The sequence below is a fragment of the Meriones unguiculatus genome, chromosome 9, assembly GCF_030254825.1.
Source record: "Meriones unguiculatus strain TT.TT164.6M chromosome 9, Bangor_MerUng_6.1, whole genome shotgun sequence".
Lineage (NCBI taxonomy): Eukaryota > Metazoa > Chordata > Mammalia > Rodentia > Muridae > Meriones > Meriones unguiculatus.
The window spans coordinates 62,274,081-62,291,132 of NC_083357.1; the positions used below are offsets into that span (position 1 = coordinate 62,274,081).

General features: G+C 48.4%; 1 protein-coding gene across 3 annotated transcripts in view; it reads right to left on the minus strand.

Annotated features, from left to right (window-relative positions):
- The window catches only part of Extl3 (exostosin like glycosyltransferase 3), a 43,681-nt gene that overhangs the window by 7,542 nt on the left and 19,087 nt on the right, over positions 1-17,052 (minus strand). For all 3 annotated transcript variants that reach the window (XM_021654418.2, XM_060391332.1, XM_021654412.2), the window contains 2 exons: positions 14,284-16,896; positions 3,689-3,816 (listed from right to left, as the gene is read on the minus strand). In XM_021654418.2, coding sequence (XP_021510093.1) covers positions 3,689-3,816; positions 14,284-16,431 — 2,276 coding nt within the window. In that variant the 5' untranslated portion in view covers positions 16,432-16,896. The remainder of the gene's footprint in view (positions 1-3,688; positions 3,817-14,283; positions 16,897-17,052) is intronic.

A 17,052-nucleotide genomic window follows, 5' to 3' on the forward strand; every position in this document is an offset into this window, starting at 1 on the left:
ACCTTAGCTCCCCACAGAATGTATGCAATTTCTCTACCCTGAGGTTCCTGTTCTTCCTGCTTCAAAGGGCACATGTAAAGAAGCGCTCAGACACCACAGGCAATCACTGTGGAGAGACACACCCTCCATTCCCTAGACCGAGCGGAGCCCAGAAAGAAACCCAATGTATAAAGCTGTCCACAGACCATCAAATGAGGGCATCTGTTAAATGCAAAAGAAAAGTAAATTCAAGCCAGCTTTGAGAAATCTGAAAAAAAAAAAACAACATATTTTCTTATTACTAGAGAGAGAGAGAGAGAGAGAGTGTGTGTGTGTGTGTGTGTGTGTGTGTGTGTGCGCACACGCGCGAGCACGTACACGTAAAGGTCAGAGGACAACTTTGTGGCACTGGTTTCCCCTTTCTACCTTTATGTGGGTTCTGGGATCAAGCTTAGGTCATGAGGCTCAGGAAAACGCACTTTTATACCTGCTGATCCACCTTGCTGCCCCAAGAGAAACTTTTATACCATTTCCAGATTTATAATTAACTCAAAACAAACACCATCAGCTCCCAGCTTCACTGGCTGAAACTGGAGCAAAGCCGGCAAGCCTCCAGAAGGCCTCAGAGACTCCAGCTGCCTGGGACTCCTGAGCTTAAAATACAACCGCCAACCATACCTCTTCCTGACCTCTACTGAAAAGAATCCCAGTCAGCTTCCTAGAGAGACACGTTTCCTGTGGCTTGTCACAGTGGCCTGGGTGCCCATGTGTCAGTAGAGATAGCGTGGCACACAGACACAGCAGTGTTTTCCTTCAGGAACAAAGAATGAAATCCTGGATGGAGCTGAAGATCACCGTGTGGCATAAAAGAAGCTCGACTCAAAGACAAATATGTTTCCTATCACATCCTGAAGCTAGCAGGGAGGGACAAGGAGCAGGGGTGCAGGCAGGAAAAGGGGCGAAGAGGACAGAATGTCACAATGAAGCCCCTAGATTCTTACACCTGACATACGGACACGGAAGACGGAAGCTTCTGCTCTTTGTCTGCTTGCTCTCGTTTCGCTAGCACATCCATTCCTTCACTGACATTAGAGCCTACTTCTTCAGGATTCCAGCATATAATGAAGACCAGCTGAGACACCCAGCCTCATGGACTGAACTACTGGATTCTTGGATCTTCCACTGATAGTCCATTGTTGGACTAGCTGGACCACAGCCTGTAAGCCATTCTAATAAACACCATATACATACATACGTACATGCATACATGAGAGAGAGACTGAGATTCATTCTATTAGTTCTATTACTCTAGAGAAGTCTAATAATCCAAAAAAAAAAATATAGGCAAAATATCTAAATCCACACTTCTCCAACAAATGGGCAACTAAATCATTAAACACTTGAAAATATGCTCAACATCATGGTCGTTACAGAAAACAAACCAAAACCAAAACTGTAAAGGGGAGCTGGGAGATGGCTCAGTCCTTAAAGTCATAGTTGACATCCGGCCTCCACACACACATGCACATACGCAAATCTAGCCTGAACTATATACCACTTCATGGCCACTTAGGGCAGCCATAAAGTAAAAATCAGGAAATGTATGCACTGACAGGGATATGGGTAAAGCTGAGGAGCAGGTGCTCAAAACACCGAACAGTTACCTTCTGGCCCAGTCACTCCGCAGCTAGGTATGGAGCGAAGAGAAATGTTCCCGTCCATACGTGTATATGAGCAGGCCCAGCACAGCACTGTGTGTCACAGCCAAGAGGAAAAGATTCAAACGTCCGTGAGGGAAATTAAGAAAGACAACACAAGCCTACTGGTGTACGCCTTTTTCAAGACAAGGTTTCTCTGAGTAGCCGTGGCTGTCCTGGAACTCAACACTGTAGACCAGGCTGGCCCCAAAAATCACAGAGATCCGCCTGCCTCTGCCTCCCAATTAAAGGTGTGCACCACCACCAAAAGTTCCAGGCCAATCAAAGCTACATATGAGACTTGGTCTTTAAATAAACAAGAAAAGAAAATGTGGCATGCCCACACAAGGGAATGAAGCGCTGTTGCATGCTGAGACAGACGGCCCTGGAAACATAAGGCTGAGTGAAGAAAGCCAGCCACGGGACGCCACTCCGTCCACAACAGGTAAATCTATAGGCCTGAAGTTTAGTGGTTGACTAGAGGACAAAGTGACTGCTAATGGATACAGGTGCTGAGTGCAGGGATTAAAGGAGTGTGACACCTTTGTCAGGTAACAATGCTTTCTAAAATGGACCGTAATGACTGTACAAAAATCCTACCAAACTCTATACCTGGATATGTGAATGGGATTGTATATAAACTATGTTCAACAAATGTCACCAAAACTTAATTTCAAGCAAAACGTTCCCCCTTGGGCATTACCACTGCGGCAAGTCTCAAGCGGAACGTTTGTAATTGACATTATTTTCTGTGTTGGAGTAAGGATTAGTAATATATTTTCCACAGTGACCCTTGGCTGCCACCGTAAATACCAACTTCTTGGAAAGGTTCTAAATGCTCGCCCTCTGGTGTTTCACTGATCCCTCTGTGGACATTTTACACACTGCCCTGAGCCTCCAGAGCACCTGTGCCACCAGTTCAGAGAGTAGCTCGGCGCAGCAGGGGGAGAGACGAAGTTAAACAGGCATGCAAAGTCATCCCAGCCATCTGCCAGTGCTTATAGCTGTGTTCTCTGGTTTCTCAACTCACTCCGATCGACCTACAACTACAACTTCCCACGGCAGGCCCTAGGGCTGAATGGGCTCGCCTTGCTCAGTAGTTTGATTAGGCACAGCTCTGGGCTGTGGCTGTGGCTGCTCTGACCTCATAAGGGGACTCACCCCTTGATGGGTTTATAATGTGATGGCTTTATTAGGAGAGGGTGAAAGCCCAGTTGGAAGAGCAAGCTTCCTGGGGGGAGGGGGGAAGACATCCTGCCCTGGTCCCTTCCCATAATCATCTATTTCTCTGCTTCCTCTCCGGCATGATGCAGAGAATCTCCTCTCTACACATTCTCATCGCCATGCTGTTATATCCACATGCATGGAGCCAAGCATCTACCGACAGGAAATACCCAAGTTAAACAAATCTTTCCCTGCGTTGCTTCTGTCAGATAATCAGTCACAGAGACAATTAAATTAACTAATTCAAGGGGCGTTAGTAAGAAAAACTCATGTTCTCAGGTAGTCCCCAGCACACAGCATGGATTTAACAGATGTCAGTGTCACCTCCGCTGCCACTGCTGCCACCTCCTTCTCCTCCGCTTTTTCCTGTTGGGCCCTTGTTCTCTACCCACTCACATCCTGAGGGCCATTCCTCAAATCAGCCCGTTGTTCCTTCCATCCATCTAGGAGTTAGTGCCCCGTCCTACAACACAAACCCGACTTCCTCGCCTCTATGCTCAGCCAAGGAGATTGGGTTTAAGGATGACAGACCTGCAGGTCCAAGAGAGGGAAGTAACTCCAGCCCAGCCAGTTACAGACTCTCATCTCCTGGCCCCGGAGGAAGAGCCTAGTGGGATCAGAGCAGCTCTGAAGAGGACAAGCAAGAGTCATCCCCAAACCACTGAGACGTGGGACCAGCCCCATCCTACGATGCCTAACAGCCTCACCTTTCCCTCTGCTGTCCGCTGAGAAGGTCAGATTGGCTTTTATAACTTTCACACTATAGTGCTTGAAAATCAGCGCCTTACCGAAACCCAAACATGATTTCATCATGGCGGAGATGAGCATCGTCATCGATGGACAGTATGGCCTCTGTCTCAATCTCATTCCAGGGCAAGAATCGGTTGTTCAAACTGTTCTTCTCAGTACGGACAACCTGGAATGCAGGAAGAAAACGTAAGAAATCAATGCTACATCAAAGAATTCTCAAAGCAACGTTAGTCTGAGTCCTGCCAGCAACTGGCCTGGAAGCCTGCCACCTGCTTGTGATATCTAGTATGTACCTTTCAATGAAGCTGCCTCCCGCTCAGGACACACAGAGGGTCTGGCACTAACACCGGTCATTGTTAATTGGCTTTCTCATGAAACAAACACTGAGGACTGTTTTATGCAATGAACTGCTTAGGAGATTAAACACGTTTCCCAAGAGAATGCAAGGTGGCAGAGCACAGCTGAGTTCAGGTCCTAGCTCACATCCACCCTCAACTGCTCATCAACTTCAAAACAACACTCAGAAATACTTTTAGCTCATTTATGGCTAGCACCACCCCGTCCCACCCCCAACTTCCTTTATAAATTCATTCATTCATTCATTTTGCATACAATGTTCTGCCTGCATGTACGTTTGCAGGCCAGAAGAGGGCACCAGATCTCATTGTAGGTGGTTGTGAGCCACCACGCTGTTGCTGGGAATTGAACTCAGGACCTCTGGAAGAGCAGACAGTGCTCTTAACCTCTGAGCCATCTCTCCATCCACCCACCCCCAATTTTAAAGCCTTTGGGAGATAAACCCTTTGAAAAGAGAAGGTGTTCATGAGTTTACCTTTGTGGCGTGTTACCGTCTACAGTGCCCACCATGCATACAAAAGCTGTTTCTTTCTTTGGAAGGTGTGTGTGCACAGGGCTGATCTGTTTTGAGGATCAGGGCAGCATCTGTGTTGGGTCTTCAGAGGGAGTGTAATTCTGGTAGAAGGATGGAAGGAAAGGTGTTTCCAGCCACGAGACTTGGCTGGGATCATGGGTGTGTAGACTTCTAGACCCGGGGTACACCTGGTACCTGTGTCAGGAGGAAGACAGCCCCTGTGCAGGGCGGACAGTGTGATGGGAATGAGAGGACTACTCTGGCTTTCTGAGCCCCTGTCATATCCTCTTCGCTTGCAAAGTAAAACGATGCTTCTTCATTATCTGAACTAACAGCTGAGGCACTTGTGGTTTGAATGAGATGTCCCCACGGGCCTGGTTCCCAGCTAGTGGCTGTTTGAAAAGTTTAGGAGGTATGCCTGGCTGGAGGAAGTGTGCCAATGGAGTGTGTGTTAAGAGTTTATGAATTTACTCTCTGCTTCCTGCTTATGGGCCAGTGTGTGAGCTCAGCTTCTCCCCAGCTGCCTTGCCTGCAGTCTCGCCTCCCTGCTGCGACACACTCTTATTCCTCTGAAACCGTAAGCCCAAGTAAGCCCTTCACTGTGTCGGCTGCCTTGCCCATACACAACAACATAAAAGTACCTCGTATAGTCCTATAAACAAAGCAAGTTACCAAAGGGACCACAGTGACATCACTGCAACTTGCTCCCAGGGACACTGACGGTGGATGGTTTGCCTGAGGGGAGCAGTTAAGATACGGCTGCGTGGGGCACTGCTGTCAGTTCTGGAGAGAGCACTACTTGTGCTTTGTATATCTGCCTAATTTCGAAGACAGTCTTCGGGTTGGGACTGGCTGACTTCCCTGTCACTTGTCTGCTAAACTGCTGCTGACTTTACAAATGTCTTCGAACCAAAGCCACCGCTGAAAGTGTACTATTAGTCCCTGTTTCATCACAGAAAATAATGTCAATTACAAATGTACGTTAAGTAACAGATTAGCTGGAGTGCTACTTTGGACACACCTCAGTTCCACAGGCGTTCCAGCCCCATCACCACAGGAAGGATCTGTAACTACACTACTACAGATGTCAGAGCCCAGCAACACACAGGCAGAAATCTGCCCTGCCCCAGAATTTAAAAAAAGAGAAGGGAGGAGAGGGGAGGGAAGGGGAAGGGAGAAGGGGAAGGGAGAAGGGGAAGGGAGAAGGGGAAGAGAGAAGGGGAAGGGAGAAGGGGAAGGGAGAAGGGGAAGGGAGAAGAGGAAGGGAGAAGGGGAGGGGAGAAGGGGAGGGGAGAAGGGGAGGGAAGAGAAGAGAAGAGAAGAGAAGAGAAGAGAAGAGAAGAGAAGAGAAGAGAAGAGAAGAGAAGAGAAGAGAGACGACGACCCAGGCCTAGTTTGTATAGAGGGGTCTCCTAAGCTGAGAGTCAGTGGTAACAAAACCAAGAGGTCAAGTTCTGGGTCAGGAAACAGAATGGAGACTGTCAAACTGGGTTAAAAATCAGCAAAAGGCCCAGAGCTACCCTGAGAGGGAGCAGAGTAGAACACACAGGCTCAGCGGTAGAAGGCTTGCCTACAGTGAGGTCCTGGGTTGTACACCCGGCAACACCAACAGGGATGGACACACATGCACACTCGTGCATACACACAGCAGCAGCAGCAGCAGTATCCCCACACAGCCAAGAAGGGAGCCACCAAGGCCTTATATTTCAGCAGCCTTTGTTCCCCAGTGAGCGGGAAGGTGGCCAGAAGTGGCAGGTCCCAAAGGCAGGTATAGTGATGGTAAAATCCTATCTATTTTTAAATGAACCCAATTTCAAGAGACGTTATCAGGTAAGATCATGTGGCCATATGAGACAGGAGGTAACAGGGCGACTGTTCGCTCAAACAGCCCATCATCTGTTCACTTTCTTAATGCACCTTGCATTGACTCACGGCACGGTAATTCATCCGGTTCTGTAGAACACGGCCCCTCCTCAGCCCCAGCAGATACACAGAGAAATTGAGTTCCTCAGGCTCGTCTAAGGTTATCAGTCCTGTGCACTAGTTTCCAGCGAGATTGTCTACAGGGCCTGAGCACTTGGTGTGACTCAAAGCCAAGCTGCAAGGGCGCCACCTGGGCTGTTGGAAATAGGCCCTCCAAGCCACCAGCCAAAGCTGCATTTCCCAAGAGCCCCAGGAGATGGCTCTGCACCAGTGCAAAGACAGCAGCATGTCTGAGAAGCCTATCTGAGAAGCAGCGCAATTCCACTCAACCTCTCATGTATAAACCTGGGACTCCTCTGCTCAATCGCTACAATAACCCTGTTGTGGAGAACCTGGAGTCAATTACCAGCCAAACCCTGAGTCCAAACCCAAGGAAAACTGAAGTGATGAGGACGATCTGGCACCCAGGGCACAGACTGAAGGATTCATTCACAAACTGCAGTTCGCAGGCGTGACGAGTCACGGGGCCTTGTTTTCCCCACACCACCACCGAGACAGGATGTCTCTACATTGTCCTGGCTGTCCTGGAACTCACTCTGTAGACCAGGCTGGCCTTGAACTCACAGAGATCCTCCTGTCTCACTTCTCGAGTGCTGGGATTAAAGGTATGTACCGCTTCACCTGGCTCCCCTTATCCTTTAAACCCTGAGGAGGGCAGAGCACAGAGCTGGGAATCTAGCAGCAGCTAAGCTCTGGCCTGGAACCACAAGCAGGGCTGAGTGTAAGTACCCTAAGTCCACCCCTCAGCTGACCGTCCAAAAGCCCGAGAGGGGAGAAGGGGGAGCCTGGTTCAGAAGCAAATGGGAAGGCTGCACCTTTAACCCCAGCACATGGGAGGTGGGAGCAGGACAAATGTAAGTTCAAGACTACATACAAACAGGTCCCAGGCCAGCTTGGGCTAGGTGAGAGCCTGCCTCTAAACAAAAACAGATTCTGGCTTCAAAGCTAGAGTGCTTAATCACTGGACTGACACTCGGCAGCTAGCTACTGTGGGTTTCAGCAAGAAAATCCCAAAAGATTGGGCCATCCCTAATCACACATGCACAGATCAGCACTGATCTCTAGCAAATGGAAAAGAAGCAGGTTTCCAGAGGGAACTTAGAAAACACTCCCATTTTTGTTTCACATTACAGTAGTCCTCCGTGGCTGTTTCTTCACACTGTGCCAGGAAGGTGCATTGCAGACCTTGTGTAACACTTTAGTAACTAAAGACCAGCTTTCAAATTACTGCTTCAATTTCGAGGCTGGCACGGAAGGAACAGCATTTAGTGCCTGCCAGAGACATCCAACACATGTCAAATAAACATGTGGGGGAAGAGGCAGGAACCAGTCGGCCCTGTTATACCAAACACTCCACATAATGAGTAATGTTAAAGAGTGCTAATGAGACCAAGGAGACCCCTTAAGTTATTTGCTCCTGTTTACATTTTTCTTCTTGCTATGTCGTTTGGACAGGCCCTGAACTCAGGATGTAGCCCAGGCTGGCCCTTACCCTGCAATCCTCCTGCCTTCACCTGTGTAGCCCAGGCTGGCCCTTAATGTGCAGTCCTCCTGCCTCCACCTCTCGGCTGCTGAGAGCACTTGTATGTGCCACATCATCTAATTGACTTCTAACCTTGCTTTCTAAAGCAGAAAAAGCTACCCACCTACATCAATCAAACTGGAGCCACTGTCTGTAACATTTGCTTATTTCACAGAGCAGGTCATTCCTAGGTCACATTTCCAGGTCAGCTGGCTTTCTGCTTCCATCCTTCACAGAAGCCCTGACTCCCAACACATTCTTCTAAACGCGGTGCAGTGGGTCAAGGTGGAAATCCTGACCTGGAACCACCGAACACTGCACTTGACAGGCTGTCCTTTACATCATTAAGATCACACTAGCTCAGCCCGGCCTAAGAGCCGCCAGCCTCTAACATCACATGCGCAGCACATTTCCGTAGCCAACCTCTTCGAAGGCCATCATAAAAGCGACAGATGGAAACAGTGGCTACTTCCTCTAACTTAAAGCAGACCACAACTAGGAAGCTGCATCCATCATGTCTCTAACACGCGAGCACCAACATCAAAGAGCTCGAGGCAACAAGAGTACTCACTTGCTCATTCTTTGAACAAGTGGGAGGGGACAAAAAGAAGAAAAGCAAGGGGGTGGAAGTTGCGACTAACACAGTGAACTGGTTTTCATTCATAGCTTTACTATAAGGCTAATGCAGCATAAAACAGTACTTGTTTTAACTTACGAGACAAATCTATTTGAACGTTTAAAAGCAATACTGATGTGTCCCGTGAAGGCACAGTGAAACAGCACAAATTAAGAGTCAGCCTCCAGGAGAATGATGCACACAAAGACCACACTCAGAACTAAGAGAACCTGAGGAGACAGTTAGCAAGCTGGGCTTGGTATGCAGAAGAGTGAGGCCGGAGGAACAGGAACTCAGGACCAGCTGAGTTACAAAGGGCAAGTTAAAAAAAAAAAAAAAAACAGGCACAGTGGTGCATGCCTGTAATGCCAGCACTCAGAGAGAAAGAGACAGGTGGATTTCTGTAAGTTCGAGGACAGCCTGGTCTACAAAGCGAGTCCAAGACAGCCATGGTTACACAGAGAAACCTTATCTGGGCAAGGGGAGGGCAAGTTCCAGCTCTAACAGCAAGGTCCTGCTTTCCACTCAAAGCCACTGCATCTTGAGACAAGTACAACCTCATACTCTGCACAGTTACTTTACAGTTTTATTTATTATATATTACTTACTCATAAGCAATCTTATGCCTTTCCAGGAAAGTTATGCTTGGTACAAAAGAAAAGCTGCACATTACATTACAGCTGGAAATCCTGGCATCTACTTCCATTTTGTGTTAAACAATCTGATCTCACTTAGTGAAGAGTGCATGTGAGTTTAACAAAAAAGAAAGAAAATAAAAAGGGCTGGAGAGATGTCTCCATGGTTAAGAACACTGTCTGCCCTTCCAGAGGTCCTGAGTTCAACTCCCAGCAACCACATGGTAGCTCACAACCATCTATACTGGGATCTGATGCCCTCTTCTGGTATGCAGGTGTACATGCAGAGCACTCGTGTACATAAATCTTTTTTTAAAAAAAATTCGTGTGAGAATTAAGGACACTAGGGGTTAAGGAACTGGCTTGCTACAACTGCTAAATCACTCTGCGGCCCTTCTTTCTAATAACCCCTTCGAACGTTTACAATTCTTGCTTATTAGTCTTGTGACTCCTGGCAGCTTCATAATTTTTCTGTGCAGTCATGCAGCCTACTCTCAAATGATAACACTAACGAAAGGAAAACATCAAACCACCCAGGTACACAGCATACTCAGTGACAGTGCCTCCCCTTTGGCCAGTCTCCACTCCAGAGCTGCAAGGTTTCTCCTGACTGACTGGCCATCGATTTACATGTGATATTTTAAAGATATTTAAAGAATAGAGTGCAAAGAGCTTAAGAAAATAGAGCATCATGTCTCTCAGGAGGAAGCCTTTGTAATGGCCTCTCGGCTACTGGGAAGTAACAAAGGGGGAAGCTCCCAGAGGCAGTTCCTGCCCAGGCCTCTCTCTCAGCAGGCCCCGTGGGAAACGGTGTTAAGGTCAGTCTGTGGCTTGGCATGCTAGTCCCCAAACAGGAGCCTCCATGTTCAAGGCTAACACTGGTTGGGAGCGCAGAGGATAGGGGGAAACAGCCTGGAGTCACTGTTCTCTTGGACTACCCTGTCAAGCAGTAGGAGGTCTCCCTGGAAACATCACAGGCAGATCCCAAGAGTCCTGTAAATGTCCCAAAAGGCCACCTTATTATTTTCTACCATGTAAAATAAAGTCAACTAAGGTAGGTAAGATAAGGAGAACAAAATTTTTGGTCTAAGTGTCAAAAAGTGGATCACCTAGAGCAGTGGTTCTCAACTTTCCAAATGCTGCGACCCTTTAATACAGTGCCTCATGTTGTGGTGGCCCCAATCATTAAATTACTTTCATTGCTATTTCATAACTGTAATTTTGCTCCTGTTATAAATCATAATGTAAATTTTGTTTTGTTTTGGTTTTTGTTTGTTTTGGTTTGGTTTTTCCAAACAGTTTCTTTGTGTAGCCTTGGCTGTCCTGGACTTGCTTTGTAGACCAGGCTGGCCTCAAACTCAAAGAGATCCACCTGCCTCTGCCTCCCCAATGCTACGATTAAAGGCATACGCCATCATGCCCAACTCAGAGACAGAAGTTTGCGAGAAGGGTTGCAACCCGCAGGTTGAGAACCAATGATCTAGAGGTTTCTGCTTCTGGGAGGGCTCCTTCCAGACTCAATCCCTACAGATTCTACAGAGAGGGACTGAGGAGATGGCTCAGCAATTAAGAGCACTGGCTGCTCTTCCAAAGGCCCCAGGTTTACTTCCCAGCACCCACGTAGCAGCTCACAACTGTAACTCCAGTTACGAGGATGTGACACACTCCACAACCATTTATGCAGACAGAACACCAATGCTCATAAAATTAATTAAAACAAAGATCCCTCAAATAAAGCACCTGATGGAAGAGAGACCAGAAAGCATGAAGGGCTGGTAATGTTTTGCCCTCAGGTGAGGCCAGACCTGGCTCTAAAGGGCAATTGAGATACTGAGGAAAAACGCATAGTCTTTCTGCCTTAGGTATATTAGGAGGGTTTTGTGGATCCTGAAAGGAAAAGATTACAAAGTTCAGAGAAGAAAGGGAGCTCGGTATGTCCAGCCTATTCCTACCCCTGCTCTAGAAGAACAAGCAAACACAAGCTCAATGAATACAGACAAAAACTCTCTTTGTGTCCCAGCCAATAAGCCACCTGTAAAAAACAAAACAAGAAAGACTAAGCCATGGCCTCAGATAAACAACAGAAAACCAAACATGAAGAGGCATCTTGGAAGCAGCTATGGAAAACTATGACCTATACATAGGGAAATGACCTGAAACACCACTGCTGTGCGTCCAGGTGCAGTGTGACAGCTGTGACACTATCAGGGAGCTTTTCCTAGGCACGAGAATGCACTTCTTTTTTAACGTTTCTTTGTAAAGCTGTATTAATTTTACATGCGTTTTGCCTGCATGTATGTTGTGTACCACGTGTCCAGGGTGCCTGTAAAGGTCAGAATAGGGCATGGGATCCCCTGGAATTGGAGTTATGGACAGCTGTAAGCCACCATGTGGGTGCTAGGAACAGAACACAGGTTCTCTCCAAGTGCAGCAAGTGCTCTTGTTTGCTGAGCCATCTCTCCAGCCCGGGAATGCTCTGCGGCGATTTACATCAGTATCTCCCCAGTGGAGAGCGGACAGCCACCATCATCACATCTCAGTCATGGTCCATTTCATATGGAGGCCATGTCACCTCCACTCAGTCATGCTGCAATAACTAGAGAGTGCAAATTTCACCACGTTAGGCCTCCCCCATGTCCCCACTACGATAATCCCTCTCCACTCAAATATCTAGGGCCCACTGGCAGCCACATCTCACAGACGCCAGCCTGTATGCTTGATGCCTGCCTGGACCCTGGGCACAACCGAAGCACAAACTGCCCAGCAATCTCTGCATAGATACTCCTGGGCTGATTCATTCGCCAGAACACTGACTCCAGTCGTCTTCCCTGGAGGGCTAGTCAACTGGACTGCCAGGGAAGCTAATTTTACAAAGCACCTGTTAACCACAGCAGACAGAATAGGTTGTGTTGGCAACAAGGTAGAAAACTTTCCTTGAGAAGAACTACAGACGGAGCCCTTGCTGGCCCTGACACCCGCCTCCACCAAGAGGGTCAGCAATTTCAACTGCTGTTCTAAATACCTGCTTCCCTTACGCAGAAAACTCAGTCAAAGTATTTAGTGACTAGACTGAAATTCTCTAACTTGAAACTCTTTCCTTTTAAAAATAATTAGAAGAGACTGCATCGTTCTACAGAAAGTGTGTTATAACAGCGTTTGGAGAATTTCAGGCATTTCCAGCTACATATCCCATTACTGCAATCGGCTGCCCAGAAATCACAGGGGACTACTCATTTCCCATCATATTTAAAAAAAAATTAGTGCTAGCAATTTCTTTGGTGGCTTTCAATCATCACTTACTGAAAGCAGGAAGCCAAGGCTGCTCTGCCATCTACACTATGAGGAAGCCTGTCTCTCCAACTCAACAACACCTATGACTTAGTCACTGTTCTACGGCTGTGAAGAGACACCATGGCCACAGCAACTGTCGTAAGAGAAAGCATTTAACGAGGATCTTGCTTACTGCTTCGGAGGGTTAGTTCACTACATGGTGGGAGCACGGTGACAGGCACATAGGCGTGGTGCTGGAGAAGCAGCTGAGAGCTATGCAGAAAAGACCCAGGGCCTGGTGTGGGCTTTTGAAACCTCAAAGGCCAACCCCAGTGACACATGGCTTCAATCCTAATCCTTCCCCAACAGTTCAACTGGGGGGGGGAGAAGCATGCAAATATATGAGTCTATGGGGGCCATTTTCAAATCACCACAACCTATAACCAAAGAACTGAGAAAGGATGCAAACTTTCCTTGGGGAACCTTCTAAGAGAAATCTCCCCATTTACAGAACATACATGTATTTTGGGTTTTTTTTTGTTTTGTTTTTGTTTTTTAATCACACCATGTTACTGCTGCTTTGAAAACATTGCAAAGGCAGCCCACACCATTAGTCCCAGGGCTTGGAAGGCAGAGGCAGGCAGATCTCTGTGTGTTCAAGACCATCCTGGTGTACAGAGTGAGTTTCAGGCCAGCCAGAGTGAGCAATAGCATGAATCTTTAAAAAAAAAAAAAAAAAAAGAGTCTTTCAAAGGAATGACTTTTCCAATGATAAAAACTTTTAAAAACTGGAGTAGACCCAGCCCACAAGCCCTTTCTAGACAAATCATCCTGAAAACTCTGACCTTTCTTAAGCAAGCATCTAGTAATGCACAGCCCACCTGGCCTCTCATCCCTCTTTGGTCCTCATGTTGCAGCTAAGGGTTTGGGGGTCTTATGAAGCCTATGTAAGGCAGGCTGCAAGAGCGACAGAGCGCAGCTCTCTCCCAGATGGCTAAGTGCAGTATTGTGCAGGCATGCAAAGTCCTGAGAAATCACACTACCCTACAGTCAGCTAACGTGTCCCTGGAGCCAGGACTCAGAGGAAGGCAAAAGTACTACCTGACAACTACTCTAGAAAAGAAGGCTCAAGATCTTCAACTCTCAACTAACAAACCCCAACACCGGCCTTCTAACTGGACCCTGGGAGAAGACCTGTGTCATTTCCCGGTCCTTTGGGAGCGACTGAAATCGAAGCTTCTGGGGCTGAACATACTCAAGCACAGCTCCTATTACTCATCAGTTGTGGAGAGAGCTAGGTAAAGAGGCAGATGAAGAGACTAGACACAGTGCCTAGGCCCTGAGTGTCCTGAGGCAGCATTCTCATTACTTTCATCAGTGCGAATGACTGTGGGATGACTGAGGGAGCTTTGTGAACCTTCATGGGTCCTGCATCAATTTCCACCAGAGAGACTTAGAACCCCGAGCAGTAACAGAACCAGCAAAGGCTCCACTGAAACCACTGAAAGGTAGCTACAGGGGTTCATAAATAAATAGATAAGGCTGTTTTACCAGCATGCAGAAGGCCCTGGGCTCAATCCCCAGCACCAGGAGCACACACATGTGGACACGTGTACACACGTACACACACAGAGGTATATGTATATTCACCTCTACTACAAGTGAGGGAGCAGAAGTGATAAAAACTAGAGAGAGATACTATTCCGCGCGGTAAAGCACACTGCCATTTCTATTACCATGATGGGGACACCAATGTCGGGCCACAAAAGGTCCTCCGAGGGCAGCTTGGGAGAGTTCCACACCACCACTACCTTGTTCAGGTAGGGGAGGCCGTTGAGCCTCTCCAGGGAGTTCATGAGCACTTCCTCTCGCTCATAAGTCAACATCACAACTGTGAACTGCTCCCGCTGGACGTTGCCTCCAAGTGCTGCCTGGAACTCCTTCCCAGAGCCCCCAGCCCCACCACCGATGGGCCGAAACCCAGTCCCTGAGCCCAGGAATTTGGCCTCAGAGGGCAACACAGGGTCAAAGGGTGTGTGGGGGAAAAGATGGAAAGGTCCGGGGGCAGAGTTCCAGCTACGGTAACAGTCTGTGACAGTCAAAGTGAAGTTGCGGAGGTATTTAGGTGAGGCATAGGGCGGTTCTGTCTCTACTGGCCCCAGGTCCAGGTCCCCATTGTCAGCCATGTTGGGGTCAGTGCCAGCTGCTTTTCCTGAACGATGGGGGATCTCAGCTGCTACCTCTTCCCGGATGGGAGCAGCTGGGATCTGGATGCGAGTCCTAATCATGGCCAGCACGGTATTAAAAATACTGTCAGCAGTGGAGAAGTAAGTCTCCCAGAGAAAACGGCCTTGCCGCCTCATAGCCAACAGGTCACTGTCTGAAAGACTTCGTAACAGGAAGTGGACCTCCGTGACACGCGGCTTGGGCACCACCAGGGCAGCCTCATTCCACTCCAGCAAGTCATGGTACGGGAGCTGCACCTGCTCCCCCAGGATGACGGGCACAGCTCCCACTTCCAGGGCTTCAAAGAGCCGTGTTGCACACCCGGAAGAAATAACCAAGCGCGGGTCCCCGGGAGTGATGATGAGGGCAAAGGTGGAAAGCTTCAGTAGCTCCAGGCGGTCTTCCCGCTCCCCACACAGCGCCCACTCAGTAGGCAGACTGGGTTTCGGCTGGTTTTTACAGGTAAATTCCACCAGCACCTGATCGAGCTTGCTGTCCTGTACGGCCTTTAGGGTGGCGATGATCCGGTCATCGTAGTCAGCTGGAGGGTCACCCTCCATTTCTTCCTCAAAGGAACGGGCCTCCTGAAGGCTAGATCTCAGGGACTCAATCTTCTCACCCTGGAAAGTGAAGAGATATTTCCGCTTAACTGGCACCTGTGGTGGGATTTCCATGAAGTTGGGTTCAGACATGGCATGGACAAGCGGTGACACCACCAAGTCAAAGCCAGGCCTGTACTGGGCGGCATAGAAGGTGGACTGAGCCACCATGGCCCGGCCTGTACTGACATTGTACAGTAAATTCTGTGTGTCTGACTTCCGGGACAGGTTAATGAGGACATGGTTGTGTCCGTCTGTCCTCCAGTGTGGCAGAGAATACAGCTGCTTTTCGAGGTCAGCAGGCCGCAGCACGACAGGCTCTTGCATTTCTCCCACTAACACCACATACAGGCAGGCGATGGCTGCGTTCTCCGTAACATAAACATTGGCTCTCGCCGTGGCCTGAAAAGCTTGCTTGACCAAAGGGTCCAGGTAGCTCCCAAAGGCGAACTGGTCACTGTCATAGACATAGACGGGAAAGCCAGAGGTCAGAGGACAACGAGAGTAATCAAAGCAGTTGTGTAGCCGGCAACCCCGGGTGACCTTGGGGGGTGGAAGGCCAGCATCATCCTTCTCGGGGAGCAGTCTGATGGGCAGGGACAGTTTGGGCTGGTTCTGGGCCATCAGTTCCTTGTAAGAGTGCTCTGTCTGGCTAATGACGTTCTTGAGCTGCAGCAGGTCCTGCTTGGCGTTTTCTATGCTCTTCTTACAGGCTTCAATCTTGAGGTTCAGTTTGGCGATTTCACTGTTCAGCTCCTGCCGCTTGGCTTCTAGCTGTAGAAGCTCTTCGCTCACAGACTCACGAATCCGACAAAGATCTAGAACATGCTTTACCTCACAGAGCTCATTGCCAGCCCGGGGGCCAAAGATGCGCTTGCCGGCCTCATCTGCCTCATCCAGAGTGGTGAGGTAATAGTGAGCAATGAGGGGAAAGAAGACCAGGATGATGAAGAGTGTAAAACTCAGCCACGTCAGCCGGATGCGGTTGGACCAGCGCAGCATACAGGTCTGACCGCCATTCCCCACGCCCCCATTCCGCAACATGGTATAGCCTGTCATGAGTTCTCTGTGGCTCCTGACCACACTGATCACGTTGGATCACTCGCCATAACCATGAGTCCTTTTGACAAAAAACTCAGCCTCTTTTTCACATACAAGTTTCTGGAAGAGTCAGTGTGTTCCCTGCACAAGGCACCAAATAAAATGGAAATTTCATTTTCCTCAGCTGTGACTCAGAAGGTCTCTAACCCCAGTCAGGCAGATCCTAAGTATTGGCTGTCATCATCAAATAGAAAAAGGTACCATATTGCTGATAGGATAAAAAGGAAGAGATCCATGGTGTTAAAATCCAGGGGAAAAGCCCTGGATTCAGAGGGACAATTTTATCTGCCATAGCTTTTGTTCCTTGGCTTTGTTGACCAGCCAGTATGCATAGCTTCTATTCAAGTTATGCAATGACTGGAAAAAACAGCTGGCAGCTTGAAATGCCAGCCCTGTCCTCCATGTCACTACCAACAATCAGGCCTGCAAAAGAAGGAGAATCTTGTCAGTCTTGAAAAAGATTACGTTCAAAGTTCCATTACCATCCCCCGCCCCAGCCCCAGCACAGCTGTTTCTACCTGAGACTGGGAGCTGCAGGAGATGAAGAGAAGCAATATCCGGCTCCCCTTGGTGCTCTCC